Raw genomic sequence first — 19141 nt, 5'->3', positions numbered from 1 at the left:
CTCAAGCACTCGGCCACGGCGGCGCATGCTCCGTCCGAGGGGGCGGGGCGCTACTCCGGCCGGAAGCGTTCTTTCCCAGGCGGCGTTTCCTTCCTGTGTAAGGCTGGTAAGGGCTCCTGCGGCCGCTGTTTCAACCCAGGCGGTGAGTAGCGGGTTTCCGCGGGGCTTCGTAGGGCGGGCGATGGGTCACGCTGAGCTCCTTCAGGGACCCTCGCGGGGCTGGGAAGCCAATCTCGGGTCACCTCGCCGTCCTTCCACGCCCCACCTCATTGTCGCCCCTCAGCTTCCCGCAGCCCTTCGTATCCACCGGATTAACCTCCAAGGGCATCCCGGGCTTCGCATTGGCTCCCGGCCCGGCCTAGGCCCTTAAGTCCCCGTTAGCGCTGCCCCCCAAGACGTAGGCCCTTTCCAGGGAGTCTCTAGGCAGCCTAGTCGCTGCGGTGCCTTGAAGATCGTTCCGGGCGACCTCAGAACTGGAGTCCTAGGGAAAGGCGGCCAGAACGAACCGGGTCTGATTGTCGCACAGGCACTGCTACCACCTACTGCAAAAGTGGAGGTGATTCTTCAGGCCTGGGCGCGCTTTCGCAGAGGATGGTGCTGTTAATAATCCGTCCTGTATGTGAATGTTGGCAGGCTTTCTTTGTCACAGGCAGTGTTCATAGGGCCTTGATGTCTGCGAAACTGGGACTCTGGGGTTGAGAAAAACTTTGTAAAACACTGCAGTGAATTAGAGAAATGCTGTAGCATGAATACCATACTCTTGTACCTTAACCTGCCAGTAACCTGCTTATTGAGGAGGTGGTACGATTTTAAAGTTTATTACCCTGAAATGGAGAACTCTATAATGAAGCTATATGTTGTTACATTTGCCTAACAAATAACTCTGAATTACGGTGTTTTGCCATATTTCTTAGTTGTCCATGGCATCATCCATGTTTATGAGTATATTTGTGTATTGATCCTAATGTTCATACAAAATTGAAATACAGCCCATAGTGTTGTATGCATGTGAAACTTTTATTATATATTCTGCTGTGATGGTATTGTTACCATAACAGCCTTACACTGCAGGCATATCAATGTCATATGAATAGTAGATGAGTGTATAATCAAGTACACAGTTAAAACCTACAAGTATAAGTTTCACTTTCATTTCAGGATTTTGAAGTCACTTTAGAAGAAGGATCCCTTTTAGAAGTGACTAGGTCCAGAGTACTCTGTTGCAGTTAATAGTTTAATTATAGGAAAATATATGGTTAGCAAAGGCTTTGTCTTGGTTTTTCTGATAGGTTTAAAAATTGTTACCTCGTTGACTGGGGTATACTGATAGTAGTCTTAGTTCATGTATTTCAGTGACCATCCAGTAGATGGCAGTTTTATCACTACTAACTCAAACTTTTGAAAACATTTTATTTGAATATCACTAGTTTAAGCTAATGGAGAAGGCAATGGCAGCCCCCTCCAGTACTCTTGCCTGGGAAATCCCATGGACGGAGGAGCATGGTAGGCTGCATTCCATGGGGTCGCTAGGAGTCGGACACGACTGAGTGACTTCACTTTCACTTTTCACTTTCATGCATTGGAGAAGGAAATGGCAACCCACTCCAGTGTTCTTGCGTGGAGAATCCAGGGATGGGGGAGCCTGGTGGGCTGCCGTCTATGGGGTTGTACAGAGTTGGACACTACTGAAGCGACTTAGCATTAGCAGCAGCAGTTTAAGCTAATAAATCTTAATTTTGCCTGTTCTTTTATTTTCATTTGTGAATAATGCTCCCACATGTTCCAACTGAATTTTCAAATTTACTGTGTTGGAATAAAGACTAGAGAAGTCAGTTTTTCCACTTACTATAAGAAGAGTATTGTTAACCCATTTTAGAAATCCATGCTGATGATAGAAAGCACCCTTTGATTTGTTACATAAGAGATTTTAACTATATGGCTTCTCTCTAGCTTCCTTTTTTTTGTTGTTGTTGCAGAGGGGGTTGGTTATTCTAGCTTAATTTTTAATAAGATAATAATGGACTGTGCATTCCTGGAGTAAAGTTATTGTGTCTTAGCCATTATTGTATACTCAAGATACTGTAGGTAATATATACACATGCTTGATAAGTGCTTTATTGTATGAATTGAGTCATTTAATATCCCTAGGCCAAAATGTCTTTATCCAAAATAAAGGTTTTTCAGTTACTTAATTTAAACCCAATTGTTAAGTTTAAATTAAATAATGTATTGTTGTGAAGTGAATGTCTCCGAGTGATGCAGAAGGTTGGAATCCTTGCCTTTTCTTTTGGAAATCGTTCAGTAGTCTGACACCAATTCTGTTGGAATGACTGAAGAAAATCTTTAACTAAATAGTACTAGTGAGAATAGGAACAATAATTTTAGAGCTGGAATGACCATAAATTAGCCTATGAAGAACCTATTTTCACCTGTTGTTCTGAGTACAGATTTTGGATTATTCCTTTTCACACGAATGCAAAATACACATTCCCCACCCCCCCAAATCACATAGCACTCAGCACACCTTGTGGAGAGAGTATAATGCCGTTATTTGAGGCCAAGAGTCTCTCTCAAAAAGTGATGGTCACATCACCCCTAAAGCTTATTTTATTAGGTGGTCATTGCCTTTGACATAGGTGTGCATCCCTCCTGTAGGCCAAGCTGTGTTGATGTAACTGCTTAGGTATATGTGTAAAAATAGGCACGTTGCTTCCTTTTTTCCTCTTTATCTTGGGTGAGAGCTGTATTTTCGTGGCTCAAACATTTTGAAGATTCTGCTTGTTTCATACATAGGTAGGTTGTTGGAAATAGTAAAATGGCTCCAACAATTTCATGTCACTTGTGAATTGAGAAAATGGCATGTATAAATTTTAGCAGGCTTTGGAAACCTTTAAAAGTAAGTATGAGAGAACCGTGAGTCAGTTCACAGTTTGAATTTTACTCAGAAATTACCTCGTATACCATTACATTAGTAAAGTATTTCATTGTTTGGCTGCCTTTTTTCAGTTGTATAAGTGTTATAGTCATCATTTATCTAGATTCCCTGAAATAGTTATTTAAAAGTTCTTTAAAAGAATAAATACTTTAAAACATGTACTGCATTTTTCAATAGAATTATTCTGTACTTAAAATTATATGAACTTTTAGGAAAGTTTATTAAAAAATTTAATAAATAAGCCTGTTTCCAAGAGGAGCTTAAAATGTGTTTGTTTACTTAACATTTAAAAATCCATTTCTCCTTAACTAAAACATTTACAAGGTAGGTAATGTTGACTTTGACTAAAAGTCAGTTTTTCTTGTTTAGTTTATGCTACCTATCAGTCTCCCAATTTTAATGAGTCTAGTTATTATCTACTGACATTTCTATTTGTTTTTTAAGGTTAACAATCAAGATGGTACATGCTGAAACCTTTTCTCGTCCCTTGAGTCGGAATGAAGTTGTTGGTTTAATTTTCCGTTTGACAATATTTGGTGCAGTAACATACTTTACAATTAAATGGATGGTAGATGCAATTGATCCAACCAGAAAGCAAAAAGTAGAAGCCCAGAAACAGGTATGATTAAAATGTTTGAGGATCATTTTTCTTGTAGCTAACAAATACTTTTTCATAAAACTGAGGATATAGTAGAATTATAAATTAATGAAAAATTCTATAAGACCCATGTGGAAATGTTTTTATATAATATTTAATTTCATTATTCCTAAAAAGGTATTTTTTTTGTTAAATCCTTTTCAGCTGTGTAGGCAACTTAGGAGAAAAAGTGAAGAATAAAAATACTACAGTATTTTTAATGAATATCCTAGTTAGAATAATTTTTCAGCTTATAAATGAAGGAATCTAGGTAACATTTTCAACACACTAAACAAAAAAATTTATCTTCAGTAATGGTATACATTTTACTTTGTGTAACATGTGAAATGTTCCTGTTTTATAAATAAATATCATATTTTAGACTCCACATATAAGTGATATCATATGATATTTGTCTTTCTCTGATTTATTTCACTTAGTACCGTAATCTGTGGGTTCATCCATGTTGCTACAAATGGCATTATTTCATTCTTTTTTTATGGCTGAGGAGTAGTCCATTGTTAAGAATGTACTCCACCCATCTTCTTTATTCATTCATCTGTCCAAGGACTTTTAGGTTGCTTCCAGGTCTTGGCTGTTGTAAATAGTGCTGCTGTGAACATTGGGGTGCATGTATCTTTTGAATCATAGTTTTCTCCTGATACATCCCCAGAACTGGGCTTGCTGGATCCTATGATAATTCTGTTCTCAGTTTTTTAAGGAACCTCCATACTGTCCTCCATAGTGGTTGCACAGTTCCACCAACGGTGTTGGAAGGTTCCCTTTTCTCCACACCCTCTCCAACATTTACTATTTGTAGACTTTTTAGATGATGACCATTCTGACTGGTGTGAAGTGATACCTCATTGTAGTTTTGATTTGCATTTCTTTAATAATTAGCAGTGTTGAATGTCCTTTCATCTGCTTATTGGCCATCTGTGTGTCTTTGAAGGAATGTCTATTTAGGACTTCTGTGTATTTTTGGATTGGATTGTTTGGTTTTTGTTGTTGTTACTGAATCACATAAGCTGTTTGTATATTTTAGAAATTAGGCCCTTGTCAGTAGCATTGTTTGCAAATATTTTCTCCCAGTCCATAAGTTGTCTTTTCATTTTGTTTATGGTTTCCTTTGGTATGCAGACGCTTGTAAGTTTGACTGTAGAAGTCGTGTCTGACTCTCTGCAACCCCACAGACTGTATAGTCCATAGAATTCTCCAGGCCAGAATACTGGAGTGGGTAGCCGTTCCCTTCTCCAGGGTATCTTCCCAACCCAGGGATCAAACCCAGGTTTCCCGTATAGCAGGCGGATTCTTTACCAGCTGAACCACAAGGGAAGCCCAAGAATACTGGACTGGGTAGCCTATCCCTTCTCCAGCAGACCTTCCCGACCCAGAAATCAAACTGGAGTCTCCTACATTGCAGGGAGATTCTTTACCAACTGAGCTATCAAGGAAACCCTGATAAGTTTGACTAGGTCCCATTTATTTCCTTAGAAAACATTGCTATTATTTATGTCAGAGAATGTTTTGCCTATGCTTTCTTCTAGGCGTTTTATGGTATCATGTCTCGTATTTAGGTCTTCAAGCCATTTTAAGTTTATTTTTTGTATGGTGTGAACATCTTTTCTAACTTGATTGATCTACATGCAGCTGTCTAGCTTTCTCAACACCACTTGCCAAAGAGACTATTTTTTTCTCCATCATATATTAAAGATTTTAGGTGATGTTCATAGCAATGTTTTATGAATAATTCACCTTACTGTAGCATATAACAGGAATTAGAATCAGTGTCAACTTAAAAAAGATGTACTATAAGAGTTGTGAGTTAAGTTTTATTGGGGGCAGAATGAGGACTACAGGCCAGCAGACAGCACCTCAGATAGCTCTGAGAAAGTGCTCCAAAGAGGTGGGGACAAGGTCAGTGTTTGTGATTTTGGTGAAGGGAGAGTTCATGCAATCAAGCACTTATCTTACAAAAAGATTTTCTGCTGGTCACAAGGAGCTGATGTCTAAATTACTAGGGTTGTGCTAAACGATTGCGATGGAAGTTATTGAATAGCTAGGTCATTTCCAAATAAAATAAAGATTCAGAAAGGAGGCTGTAGCTGCCGCTACTGCATGTGTTATAACCCCTGCATTCGTAGCTGCTCCCACAACCACATCAGCACAGGAAATACCAGAGGCAGAGCCAGAGCCTAAAAAGGAGCCTGAAAGTGAGGCTAAAGATAACCTTGATGACTTAGAAAAGCACCTGGTGAAAAGGCCCTGCGATCAATGCGGAAGGCTCCAGTGTCCCCACAGTCTTAGGTGGAAATGCTTGTTATAATGTAAATTTTATTTGGTTTGTATGCAATTCAGTTCCAAAATTGCTAAAAATTTTTTGAGCTTTAGACTATAACATATGTTGTAATAATTGCTAGGTTGAAGTTCCCCACGTGAAAAAGAAAAGGGCATGGATATACATGGGTATACATGGCAAAAGACGTCCACAGTATATTAGTGAGATGCTTTCATTGACAGTGGACATAAGTTTGTTTAGAGTGAAATATTTTAAGTCAAAAAAGAAAAATCCCCTTTTTAAAAAAGGGGGTTTAAATATTGTTGCCATTCTTATGGTTCATTTAAATACCCCTGGCTATCCCCAGAGGTTTTTCTTTCCACTTTTTTCTTTTTTTCCTTTTTCTCATTTGAGTCTTAGCACCCACTTATGATGCTTTCAACCTTGTATGGTTTGCAAGCTTTCCCAGAACTACTGTTGAACTACCACAAAAGTGTAAATGAATATTTTAATGCCACAATCTTTCCTGTTGCCTGTGGAGTCTCTGCTGAAATGAATCAGGATTCTAGCTCTGAGACAGAAAATGAAAGCATGTTGTTTGCCAGGACACTGTAGGTTTATATAAATGTGTAACAAGTTGGTTTGGAACACTGGAATTTCATTCTTTTCTCTTTTTTTGTAAAGGCAGTTAACTAGTCTCAGGAAGGATCCTTCAGTTATATAAAATTTTGTTTTATGGAAAAAAAATAAGATTCAGAAATATGAATTACTGAACACTTTCTCTTACAAAGAAACTAGAGATTTTGGACTACAGATAAATAATGTTCAGTGCCATCCTGAGATGTCCTCTATAAGAAAGCAATTGTTTTTAGAAATGATCACTGGTATTTATGTTTGCCAATCTACAGAATACTAATATAAAGGACAGTTAGTTCATGATTGTTTAGGAAAGTGTGATGTGATTTTCTATTAAAGAAGGTACGAGGAATGGGATTGATTTTGTTAAGGGGACAGGAAATATGTCTTATTTACCTGGGGAGGTGGATGGGTAGAAGGGGCCACTGCTGGTACCAAGGCTCTGTTTCTCAGAGAGTTCAGGCAAAGGAAGGAAGTCCACCCTGGGTCTTTTCATCAGTCACCATAACTGTCAACTTAAAAGGTGCACAACGTGAGAGTTGCCAGTTAAGTTTTATCTGGGACAAAATGAGGACTGCAGCCTAGGAGACAGCACCTCAGATACCTCTGAGAAACTGCTGTTTATAAAGGTTGAGGGTGGTCAATATACATGATTTTGGTGCAGGAGTGTTCATGCAGTCAAGCACTTTTTGTACAAAAAGGTTTTCCTACTGGTTCCAAGGAGGTGATGTCACCGTGAGGGGACTTACTTAGTGCTTTTCTAAATATGAGGAGATCCAAGAATCAGTTCAGGTCAGTTCAGTTGCTCAGTTGTGTTGGACTCTTTGTGACCCCATGGACTGCAGCACACCAGGCTTCCCTGTCCATCACCAACTCCTGGAGCTTGCTCAAACTCATGTCCATCGAGTTGGTGATACCATCCAACCATCTCATCCTCTTTCATCCCCTTCTCCTGCCTTGAATCTTTCCCAGCATCAGGGTCTATTCCAAGGAGTCAGTTCTTCGCATCAGATGGCCAAAGTACTGGAGTTTCAGCTTCAGCATCATTCCTTCCGAAGAAATCCCAGGACTGATCTCCTTCAGAATGGACTGGTTGGATCTCCTTGCAGTCCAAGGGACTCTCAAGAGTCCTCTCCAACACCACAGGTCAAAAGTATCAATTCTTTGGCACCTCAGCTTTCTTTATGGTCCAGTTCTCACATCCATACATGACAACTGGAAAAACCAAAGCTTTGACTAGATGGACCTTTGTTGGCAAAGTAATGTCTCTGCTTTTTAATATGCTGTCTAGGTTGGTCATAACTTTTCTTCCAAGGAGCAAGTGTCTTAATTTCATGGCTGCAGTCAGCATCTGCAGTGATTTTGGAGCCCAAGAAGATATCAGTTCCTGAAAGTAACTGTCTGAAGACCTGTTCCAGCAGTTTCTCTGGAGCACAAAATGCTTCATTCTCAACCCTAGATTCCCTACAGGGCATGTCGAAGGTCAACAGCTATGGCAGCACAGGATTCAGTGCTCTCAAGGACAGAAGGCAAATGCCCTTGGCAAGTGCCAATATGTCACTGACAAAGGAAACTAGAACCAAGATATGTTGGTTACAGACAAGTAATGCTGGCAGAGACCTAGAATAAAGGAGTGACAGAAGGAGTGGAGTGGGTAAAGTAGGTAAACGTTCAGAGGAGTTCGTGATGACGAGAAAAGGGACAGGTGAAATGAGGTTTGTCTGGAATCCTCAGACTCATAGTGTCTTTTATAGAGTTTTAGAATCTGTAGATGGGGCAAGTACTTGAGAAGATGACGTTTGATTTGGGCATATTGAGATTGTGTTGGTGGTAGGAATCCAAGGGAAAACATTCATGGAGTTGTTGAATTGTAGGTCTAAATGGCAGGGGCAGGATCAGTCTTTGTGTTAGTCACTCAGTTGTGTCCAACTCTTTGTGATCCCTTGGACTATAGTACACAAGGATCCTCTGTCCATGGGATTCTCCAGGCAAGAATACTGGAGTAGTTGCCATTTCCTTCCTGCTCCAGAGAATCTTCCTGAACCAGGGACCGAATCCGGGTCTCCCACCTTGCAGGCAGACTCTTTGCCACCTGAACCACCAGGGAAGCCAAAAAGAAAATGAAAGTTGCTCAGTTGTGTCTGACTCTTTGCCGCCCCATGGACTGTAGCCTGCCAGGCTCCTCTGTCCATGGAATTCTCCAGCAAGAATACTGGAATGGGTAGTTATTCCTTTCTCCAGGGGAACTTCCCAACCCAGGGATCGGACCCAGGTCTCCCACATTGCAGCAGATTCTTTATTGTCTGAGCCACCAGAGAATCCCAACAGTCTTTGGAGATTGCTTATCAGATGCCCTTAAGTAATTGGACTCATTAGAGCAGTGAGTCTTGGTAAGATAAGGTAGGCCCCTGAGCTGTTGGTGTATTGTTGTTGTTGAGTCCCTAAGTTGTGTCCTACTCTTTGTGACCCCATGGACTGTAGCACACATGGCTTCACTGTCATTTCTAAAGTTTATTCAGATTCATGTCCATTGAGTTAGTGATGCTATCTAACTGTCTCATCCTTTGCCGCCCGCTTCTTTTACCTTTGATCTTTCCCAGCATCAGGATCTTTTTCAGTGAGTCGGCTCTTTGCATCAGGTGACTGTAGTATTGGAGCTTCAGCTTCAGTATAGTCCTTCCAATGAATATTCAGGGTTGATTTCCTTTAGGATTGACTGGTTTGATATCCTTGCTGTCTGAGGGATTCTCAACAGTTTTCTCAAGCACCACAGTTTGAAAGCATCAATTCTTTAGCTCTCAGCCTTCTTTAGAGTCCAATTCTTACATCTGTACATGACTACTGGAAAAACCATACCTTTGACAATACATACGGATCTTTGTCAGCAAAGTGATGTCTCTGCTTCTTAATACACTGTCTAGGTTTGTCATAGCTTTCCTTCCGAGGAGCAGGTGTCTTAATTTCATCACTGCGGTCACCATTAGTGATTTTGGAGCCCAAGAAAAGAAAATCTGTCACTGGTTCCACTTTTTGCCCTTATATTTGCCACCAAGTGATGGGACTGGATGCCATGATCTTAGTTTTTTTAATGTTGAGTTTAAAGCCATCTTTTTCACTTTCTTTTTTCACCCTCATCAAGAAGCTCTTTAGTTCCTCTTGGCTTTCTGCCATTAGAGTAATATCATCTGCATATATGATGATGTTATTTCTTCTGGCAGTCTTGATTTCAGCTTGTGATTCATCCAGCCCAACATTTCACATGATATACTCTGCATATAAGTTAAATAAGCAGGGTGCCAATACAGCCTTGTCTTATTGGTTTCCCAGTTCTGAACCAGCCCGTTTTTCCATTTCTGGTTATAGCTGTTGCTTCTTGATCTGTATACAGGTTTCTCAGGAGGCAGGGAAGGTGATATGTTATTCCCGTCTCTTTAAGAATTTTCCACAGTAAAATTTGAGGGTTTTTTTAACCAAATTACTCTTACACTTTGCTTCTTCAACCATTAGGATTTATACATTGAAATATCTGTTGAGCATATGTAATATGTCACTACAGTAGATACTAGTGACTGGGAGGTCTCTAGAGGAGATGTTATATAATATAAATAATAGGCTGAAGAGTAAACCTTCATTTAGGGGATAGGAAGATGGTGCACACCAAGTGGAGAATGAATAGGTCAGTATGGTAAGTACCTGGACTGACCTTCCTGCTGAAAATAACTAAACAATCTACATATTTTAAATGATATAAAGGCATTCATGAGCTTGCAAGAAAGTAAAATATGCAGATAAAAAACGTAAAGCAAAAATTCAGAAAGGTAAATTGAGTTTCATGGCTAACTTTTACAGTTGGTGGAATTTGCTAAACCTACATAATTTGAGCTTCTGCTTTTATGATCCAGAGGAGGTCAGAGTACAAAGCATAGTACCAATCCAAGATGTAGAGAGTCCCAGAGATGATATTCCCATCAAGGCCTCAAACATGATATTCTTTGACCCCCAAAGACTGTATGTATTTAACTAAAGACAAAGCTGTAGTTATGGTTTAGAAAAAGAAATTTAAGTTGTATTTAACATAAGTTGAAAAATGCACATAAAGCATCAAGAAAGCTGATTGAACAAAAATTAACTTTAAGGTAAAAATATTAATTGAGAAAATGAGGTTCCCTACAGGATGATTAAAAATTCAATTCACCAAGAAATATAACATTTCTATATTATGTGCATCTATTAATGTAGCATTAAAATACATAAAGCAAAAATATATGGAATTACAGAGAGAAATAACATATTCATCATCATGGTGGAAGGTTTTAAACATTTCTTTCAGTAATTGGTAGATGAAACATTTTTAGAGAATGTAGATTTAAACAAATAATAAGCTTTATCTGTGCCTGTATGTTGTACATTGTACCCAAAACAAATGTTAAGTGCATCTCCCAAGCATGCTTATAAGATTTGTGACATTAAACCAAATGCTGGTTTATAAAGCAAAATCCGAAGTTTCATTTTACTGGTAGCATATTTATTACAGGGCTTCCCCTGATGGCTCAGTGGGTAAAGAGTCTGCCTGCAATGCAAGAGACACAGGAGACACGGGTTCAATCCTTGGGTCAGGAAGATCCCCTGGAGTAGGAAATGGCAAGCCACTTAAGTATTCTTGCCTGGAAAATTCCATGGACAGCGGAGCCCGGCGGCTTACAGTCCATGAGGTTGCAAAGAGTCAGACACGACTGAGCGACAAAGCACACACACACACACTGGCTGTACTGCAGTACACTAAGATCATTAGGTCTATCCAATAAGTTTGGGGAGTAGGGGACGTTTCTAAATAACTCTTAGATAAAAGAACACATAGAAATGATATTGTAATTTAGTTAAACTTAAAGTATTAGGTAGTATTTAGGGAGAATATGGGGCTTCCCTGGTAACTCAGCTGGTAAAGAATCCGGCTGTAATGAAGGAGACCCGGTTCCATTCCTAGGTCAGGAATATCCTCTGGAGAAGGGATAGGCTACCCACTCCAATATTCTTGGGCTTCCCTGGTGGCTCAGTCGGTAAAGAATTTGCCTGCAATGTGAGAGACCTGTGTTCGATCCCTGGGATGGAAAGATATCCTGGGAAAGGGCATGGCAACCCACTCCAGTATTAGGCCTGGAGAATGCCATGGACAGGAGTCTGGCGGGCTAGTCAAAGTGTTGGGCACAACTGAGCAACTAAGCACAGCACAGGCAGAATTTATGCTCTTAAGTATTTTTATTAGAAAAGAAGGTAGAAAATGGATTAAGTATCCAACTTGGGCTGAGGAAAATGTTTTTAACAAAGTAAACCCATGGATAGTGAACAAATGGAGATAATAAAGATAGGATGAATGAGTAAAAAGTAGAATAATGAGACAATGAATAGAAATATAGAAAATGAATATATAATAGAAAAACTCAGTACTACAGAAAGTTGGTTATTTGAAAAGACTGATAAAATTGACACTTTTGTAAGACCAATCAAGAAAAAAATGAAGCTACCAATAACTAAGAATGATAAAAGACAATGCAGTGGCAGATGCTGTAGGCACTAAAAACTAAGACAGTTAATAATTATATCAGTAAATTTGAAAACCTAAATGACATAGACAAACTTAGAAAATTGTGAATTACCATAGCTGACTTAGGAATTAGAATACATATTAGAATTAGAATAGTTCCATAACTATGAAATAAATCGATATTGGAAAAATATTTCCATTAAGAAAACTACAAGCTCGTAGAATTCTACTGGCAAATTCTAGCAAGATTTAAGAAACAATAATAACAATTTTATATGAACTTTTCTAGAGAGTAGGAAAAAAGGAAACACCAAACCTTTCTATGAGGGTAGCGTAACAACAATTCCAAAACTTTAAAATGAATGTAAAAATTTTAAATGAAATATTAGCACCTAAGTTGTGATTGCCAAAGGTATTTTCAGACATTGCTAAATGTCCCCAGGGGATACAAAGTCACCCCTGATTGAGAACCACTGTTTCAGAGCATGGCCTAAAAAGAACACATATGGAATGGCTTCACATTTATAGAAGTACAGTGAAAAAGAAGAGTTAAATGCTGTTATAGGTGCAGAAAATAGGATACCTTTTACAGCTGACACATTTGAAGTCAGTGAAAGAGAAGTTATTTGTAAGAAAGAGAAGAATCTGGAAAAGGCTGCTTTATCCATTAATACAGTAAATTTATAGAGGGTGGCTAATGAGGAAAAATGATGTGGTTCATAGCACTTTTTAAAAAATGCCATAATACTATGATATGATCAACACACATCCTAATCCTGTGGCTAATCTATAACCATGCTGTGTGATATGAATATTTTTAAGAGTAGCAATATTGCTGACAAATAGCAAGATTATATGTAATCAGAAGTGTTCTAGGAAAATGTAACAGCAAAAGTCTAAGTAAATGTGATTTATCAGGGCACCTTCACTTCTAAAAAGATTCACTTAATTGAAATGTGAATATGTTGTCTCTAGTGGCCACAAACTCTAATCTTATAATTGAGGAAACCAAAATAATATATGTGATGGTTAGAATATAGGCTCAAGTTGGGACTGCCTGGATTCACATGTTGTCTATTCCATTTGCTAACTTAAACTAAGACAGATAACTTAGTCTGACCTAAGCTTCAGTTGCTTTTTCTGTTTTGGGGAAAAATTGTACCTACCTCATAGGATCTCTCTGAGAATTCAGTGAGTTAATCCATCTAGAGTGTTTTGGCATGATGTATGGCACATTCAGTAAATGTTTATCCTTATCCTTATTTTAATTGAAAGCTTTGTTGCTTTACTAGAGCTTACAATTTAAGGCTGGTTTTGCCCAGCTCTAAAAATATGTGAAAGTGAAAGTGTTAGTTGCTCAGTCTTGTGGGACTCTTCACGGCTCCATGAACTGTAGCCTGCCAGGTGGCTCTGTCCCTGAAATTTTCCAGACAAGAATACCAGAGTGGGTTGCCATTCCCTTCTCCAAAAAATACATGCAAGCATACTCCTACTTCAAAATTACTTTTATTGTCTCTGGTTGCCTAGCCTCAAGAATTGACTTTAACTAAAAAGGGTAGCATCAGAGAACAATCTGAAATTAGGTAGGTCAGAACACCTGTTGTAGATATATAGGTAATTTCAGGAAAGTTAGACACCTGTTTTCAGATACTCTACAAATTTAAGGAAAGAAACTTCAGTTGTCCATTTCTTAATATCCTGAACTCCTTGATCTTTCGTCTTAAGGCTTCATCTGCATCTGTCATAATAATCCTCCTAGGAAAGAGAAATCTGATTGGACCTTAGAGTCTCATTGTAGCACTGAGAGGCTGTGTATTATATTTCTTCAGTCATGTGCTCTATTTTCTCATTTCCCAAGATCTGAGTTAAATTGCCCTGGTTTCTGTAGAGTCGCCTTTCAAGTCTTTTTCTTTTTTTTTTTAAACCTAAGGACTTAACAATGGGGAAGGATGAAATCCTTTGGTGTAGAATATCTGGAAAATCTTGCATGTCTATTCATTGCTCTGTAGACTTCACAGATACATGTTATGAAGTGCTAGTGTCTAAATATCAAACTAAAGGAGGTTGCTTGTTTTTTCTTTCTAGGCAGAAAAATTAATGAAACAAATTGGTGTGAAAAATGTGAAGCTTTCAGAATATGAAATGAGTATTGCTGCTCATCTAGTAGACCCTCTTAACATGCATGTATGTATCCTTAATCTTATTTTTTTTTTTTGTCTTAACGTTTTCTATCAAGAGTCCCAAAGACCGTGACTAGGTTTAATGATTCTCTAGGAGGAATCACAGAATTCAGTGCAGTCATATTTATGAATATAAAATACTACAGCAGAAGGATATAAGACAAAATCAGCAAAGAAAGAGGGGACATGTAGAGAAGTCTGTAAGAAATCAGACAAGCTCCCAGGAGTTCTCCCAATGAAGTCACACAGAATGCACTTAATTCTTTCATCAGAAGGTTGTGAGAACGCATATCAAATGCTTTCCATGAAAGAAGCTCATTAGAGACTTAGGGCCCAGAGTTTTAATTGGAATTGGTCCCATTTCCCTAACATGTATCAAAATTCTAGACTCTCATAAGGAAAATAGATGTCCACCATAAACATATTGTTTACACAGTTTAGACACAGCAAGCTGTTCTTATCTGGAGAATGGAGGAAGCTCCTGAAGTCTTTAATCTCCCATACCTCAGCCAAGGGCTAGCTGTGCATGCAGGCCTCTCTAAGGATACTAGTCTCAGGCCCACTTGTAGTAACCTTTTTAGCACACATTTGTTTAGTTAAGCTTGTACTTTCATATATTCACCTTTGTGGCATGTAAAATTACTGCTGTAAGTTGATGTTTGACTTGGAGTTGAAATCTAAATTTTTATGATCTAAAGCACAAGATTCTGAATCCCAGTTTTTCCATTTATGGCCTTGGCAAATTATTTCCTCTTTGGAGTTTCAATTTCCTCATAAATAATCCAGGGACAATGTAATATCTGCTCTTTTTACTTCTAAAGGATTATTTTGAGCATCAGATTAATGTAATTTATAAATTCTGAAATCCTAGGTGAATATTTTGTAACATAGGTATAAATAAGTAAATAGAATGAAATATGATACGCTTATCTCCAAATTTAGGAAATACAAATGTACAGGGTCTATTAATATCTTTGTGCACAGAGACATACATGCCCTTCCAGAATTAATCCTCCATTTGAAATGAGGATCCTTTGTTATAGTTACAATGAAAATAAGCGATGATTTTTTTCAGTTCTGGCTATGATTGGTGGAGAATAAATAAATCTGTTGTAAACATTGCTTTTGACCAGCCCCACTTCCAGCCCCTTTACTCTTCTAAATCAAATCTAGGTTGTTTTTGTTTGTTTTTCAGATATTTTTCAGTTAGTTTGTTGACTGCCCACCCCCAACTCCCTCCAATTTTTTTTTTTTTTTTAAAGCTGAGTCAGAAGGCTTTAAAATACACAAGGTGTATCTATTTTGAACACATATATCCCCTGTTACTCTTTATAAATATAGAAATTTTGACACAGTTTCCTTTTGATCAGTAAAGTTCGAAAGCCCAGTTTGGTGGGTTTAGGCCTTGTTTCTAAACTCCTTCCTGTTATGTTTGACGGCATCATGTATGAATTAGGCACACTCCTGGTGAGCTCTTCCTATTAGATAGTGCTAAATTATCTGTCTCAGCTAGCTCTCAATCGTCTTGGCATGGAGTATTTCCTCCTCTTAATAGAATGACTTCAGCTTATTAGATCCCTGCCAGACCTAGTGCTTTTTTTGTTTAAATAATAGGTAGTTGACTATTAAATTGCTTTTTTGCAGCTCACGGTAGTTGAATAATTTCAGTGTTGCTTAAGAATACTTACATTAATATATCATTTTAAACTTATTATTTAGGTATAATCAAGTCTTATCATTTGGGATTTTTTTGTTTGTTTTTTTACTTCAGTGAATATACATTAGTGGTAAAATTTCATGCTGACTTTACCTTTTACCAGGTTACTTGGAGTGATATAGCAGGTTTGGATGATGTCATTACAGATCTGAAAGACACAGTCATCTTACCTATCAAAAAGAAGCATTTGTTTGAAAATTCCAGGCTTCTACAGCCTCCAAAAGGTATGTTAAAAGTTTATATTTGTGAAAACATTAAAAATCTGGAGAACACAGAAACTTTCTGCCTTTATAGAACTGACGTTTTTGAAGTTGGATTTTTAAGAGATTGCTGAGATCCAGTGAATGATTTTATAAATAATAATTTTAAGATAATTGCTCATTCTTCAGCTTACCAAATTTGGATAATTTTCCCCCTGTATAGATATTACATGTTATAATAATCCCTTTATTTCAAATTCATATTTATTACAAGAAAATGAAATTAGGGAAATCAGTGATAAAAAAGATTCAAAGTAAAAATATGGGTCTTTGTCAAAAAGAAGATAAGACTTCTTTTTTGTTTTTTCACTATACTAGTGATTTTTTTTTCCCTTTTGGTATTTCTGTTTACTTTTAGATTACAGTAGTGTTTTTTGTTTGTTTTTGTTTTTGTTTTTTTAGAAGGAATAGTGAATGGATGAACTAGAAATTAAGGAATTAAATGTTACTTATTTTTAAGGGGAATATTTTAATATTCCTAGTTAGTAATAACTGAAGAAGCCTTGTAACTCAAGAATCGACAGTATTTATAAATGCATCCTTAAATGCAGTACTTCTATTATTAATCATTCACATATTGATCATGTTTAAGGTTTATTGAAGGCAATTCAAATGTAGCTTTCTTGATAATTGACAGTGAGATCTATAGAGGTGTGTTGCCCTGGCTTTCAGATACAAATTCTGTAGTGTAGCTTATTTATTGCCATCTAGTAGAAGCTTCTCTTTATTATGTTATCAAAGCTAGCGAGGTTGTTAGTCAAGACTGAAATCAAATTATTAGATAAATAACATTTCTCAAAAATGTAGGATCTTTAAAAATATCAAAATAACATGTATAAATTGTAGTTGTTTATAATCTTAACTAATTTTACAGCTGTATCAAAAAGTGCATTAAATTGAAACAAATAGCTGTACATTTTTATGAAGTAGAAAAGTTTTGTTTCTGGTAAATAGAGGATGACAGTTATAAAAAAATCGCATACTTTTTCATTAACTAAAACCACAAATCTGTTTTTTATGTATTTCTTTTTTTTTCTGAAACAGCAAAACTGCTTTTTTTTCCCCTAACAAAATGCATTTAGTTTATTGTGATTAAGAGAATGTTTTCCCCAAAGAAAATTTCAAATGATTTATCTGTGCCCAGATCAAAAGAGTAAGGTAGAAATTGGATTATTAAGTTCTTCCCTACCTTCTTGCAGATTGTTTATAGTATGAAGAATGAACTTTTGTGAATTTTTATGTCTCAGTTTCACAATGCTAATGAATGTAGGAAATTTTCGCATCAGTGATTTTTATTTTAGGCTAGGTAATTGGGTGACTTAACCAACTGGACTTGGTTTAAAATCCCAATTAGCATAGCAGATGCCAAATTATGAGGGGTACTTTAACAGCCTTTTGTAAATCTGGTTTTTATTTAAATGCATCATCTGAAACTAAGGGTGGTTCCAAATTTTTCTAAGTTACATAAGTATTTCCTTATTATGTGATCTAAAGCAGCAGTCCCCAACCTTTTTGGCACCAGGGACCAGTTTAGTGGAAGATCGTACTCCTGAACTGGACTGTTTGATGAAGGGAGGAAGCAGGAGGGTGCTGTAACCCCAAGTAGATGTCAGCACTGACACAAACTTAGGATGTGGCACCTTCCTTTCTACTATGAGAAAAGATTAATAAAAATAGAAATGAATATTATGGAGCATTTTAGTATGAACAGAATTAATATTATGTTGATTATCCCATAAACTAGCAAATCTCATTATCTTAAAGAGATAATAATAAAATAACATGTTAATTTCCAGGTGTGCTTCTCTATGGGCCTCCAGGCTGTGGTAAAACGTTGATTGCCAAGGCCACAGCCAAAGAAGCAGGCTGTCGATTTATTAACCTTCAGCCTTCAACACTGACGGATAAGTGGTATGGGGAATCTCAGAAACTGGCTGCTGCTGTGTTCTCCCTTGCCATAAAGCTACAGCCTTCCATCATCTTTATAGATGAAATAGGTATGCTGTTTTCTAAACAGTGTGCAGTGGACTTGCATGTACATGTTTCCTTCTGCTTATATGTTTGTCCAGGGTAGGCACCTAGAAGTTGAACCAGCAGATTGTGTGATATGTCCATCTTCAACTTCATTAAGATCACTAGTGTTAATTACTGTGTTACACCAGTTCTTCAAAGTGGTTATACCCATTTTCACTCTCATCAGTAAATAGTTTGTTTCCTTACATACTCCTCCCCAAAACTTCTCTTTTCAGGCAGTAACGTTAATTTATGTCAATTTAAAGAGCAAGAATCATCTCATTGTTTTGTGTTTGCTGCTTACTGGTATGTTTGTGCATCTTTTAGCAAGTTGATTAGCGATTTAGGTTTCCTTATGTGTAAATTGCCAGTTTTTCTTTGGGATTATTTGTGTTTTTCTTAGTAATTCTTTGATAATGTTTTAATATGATTACAAATATTTTCTAGACTGGCTTGTCTTTTCACTTTATGATAGTTTCTTTTATGAATATTTAAATGTAGTTTCGTTTGTGAGTCTTTTTCTTTTATGATTTATATTTTGTGTGTCTGGTTTACAAATCCCTCACTACCTCCTTAAATGCTCTTGTTTTTAAAATATATAATGTGAAGTAAGAATCTAGTTTAATTCCTTGCCATATGGACTGTCAACATAAATAGATCATCTTTCTCTGTCGTGACTTTTATATTAGTGAACTTTTCTCTATTTAACATTTTATGGATCATCTACATTTTCGTTACAGTAAGTTAAATAAAGCTACATTAGTTAAAACTGGCTTGGAATTAATTTTACTATTATATGTAATATAATAAGCTGTATAGAATTATACATAGAGAAAGATAGGTATAGATAGAAGTATTTTGGTTACATGTTTGCCTTGTATATCTTACCAATTTATTCCTTTTTTTTTTTTTTTTTGGATTTTTGCTTTAAATTTTGCATGAG

The 19141-nt window shown here is 37.2% G+C and overlaps 1 protein-coding gene across 3 annotated transcripts in view; it reads left to right on the top strand.

The window, feature by feature from the left end:
• Positions 1 to 19141, top strand: part of ATAD1 (ATPase family AAA domain containing 1) — a 64343-nt gene that overhangs the window by 23381 nt on the left and 21821 nt on the right. Inside the window, exons 1-5 of one of the 3 annotated variants that reach the window (NM_001205581.1) lie at positions 82 to 142; positions 3380 to 3554; positions 14114 to 14212; positions 16029 to 16149; positions 17982 to 18182. In NM_001205581.1, the coding sequence (NP_001192510.1) occupies positions 3393 to 3554; positions 14114 to 14212; positions 16029 to 16149; positions 17982 to 18182 (583 nt within the window). In that variant the 5' untranslated portion in view covers positions 82 to 142; positions 3380 to 3392. Of the gene's footprint in view, positions 1 to 10; positions 143 to 3379; positions 3555 to 14113; positions 14213 to 16028; positions 16150 to 17981; positions 18183 to 19141 lie in introns of those variants that run through there. The other 2 variants (XM_024985533.2, XM_024985534.1) reach the window with 2 other exon arrangements.

The sequence above is a fragment of the Bos taurus genome, chromosome 26 (genome assembly GCF_002263795.3).
Source record: "Bos taurus isolate L1 Dominette 01449 registration number 42190680 breed Hereford chromosome 26, ARS-UCD2.0, whole genome shotgun sequence".
NCBI classification, from domain to species: Eukaryota; Metazoa; Chordata; class Mammalia; order Artiodactyla; family Bovidae; genus Bos; species Bos taurus.
This window is presented reverse-complemented; position numbering and strand designations above follow the sequence as displayed.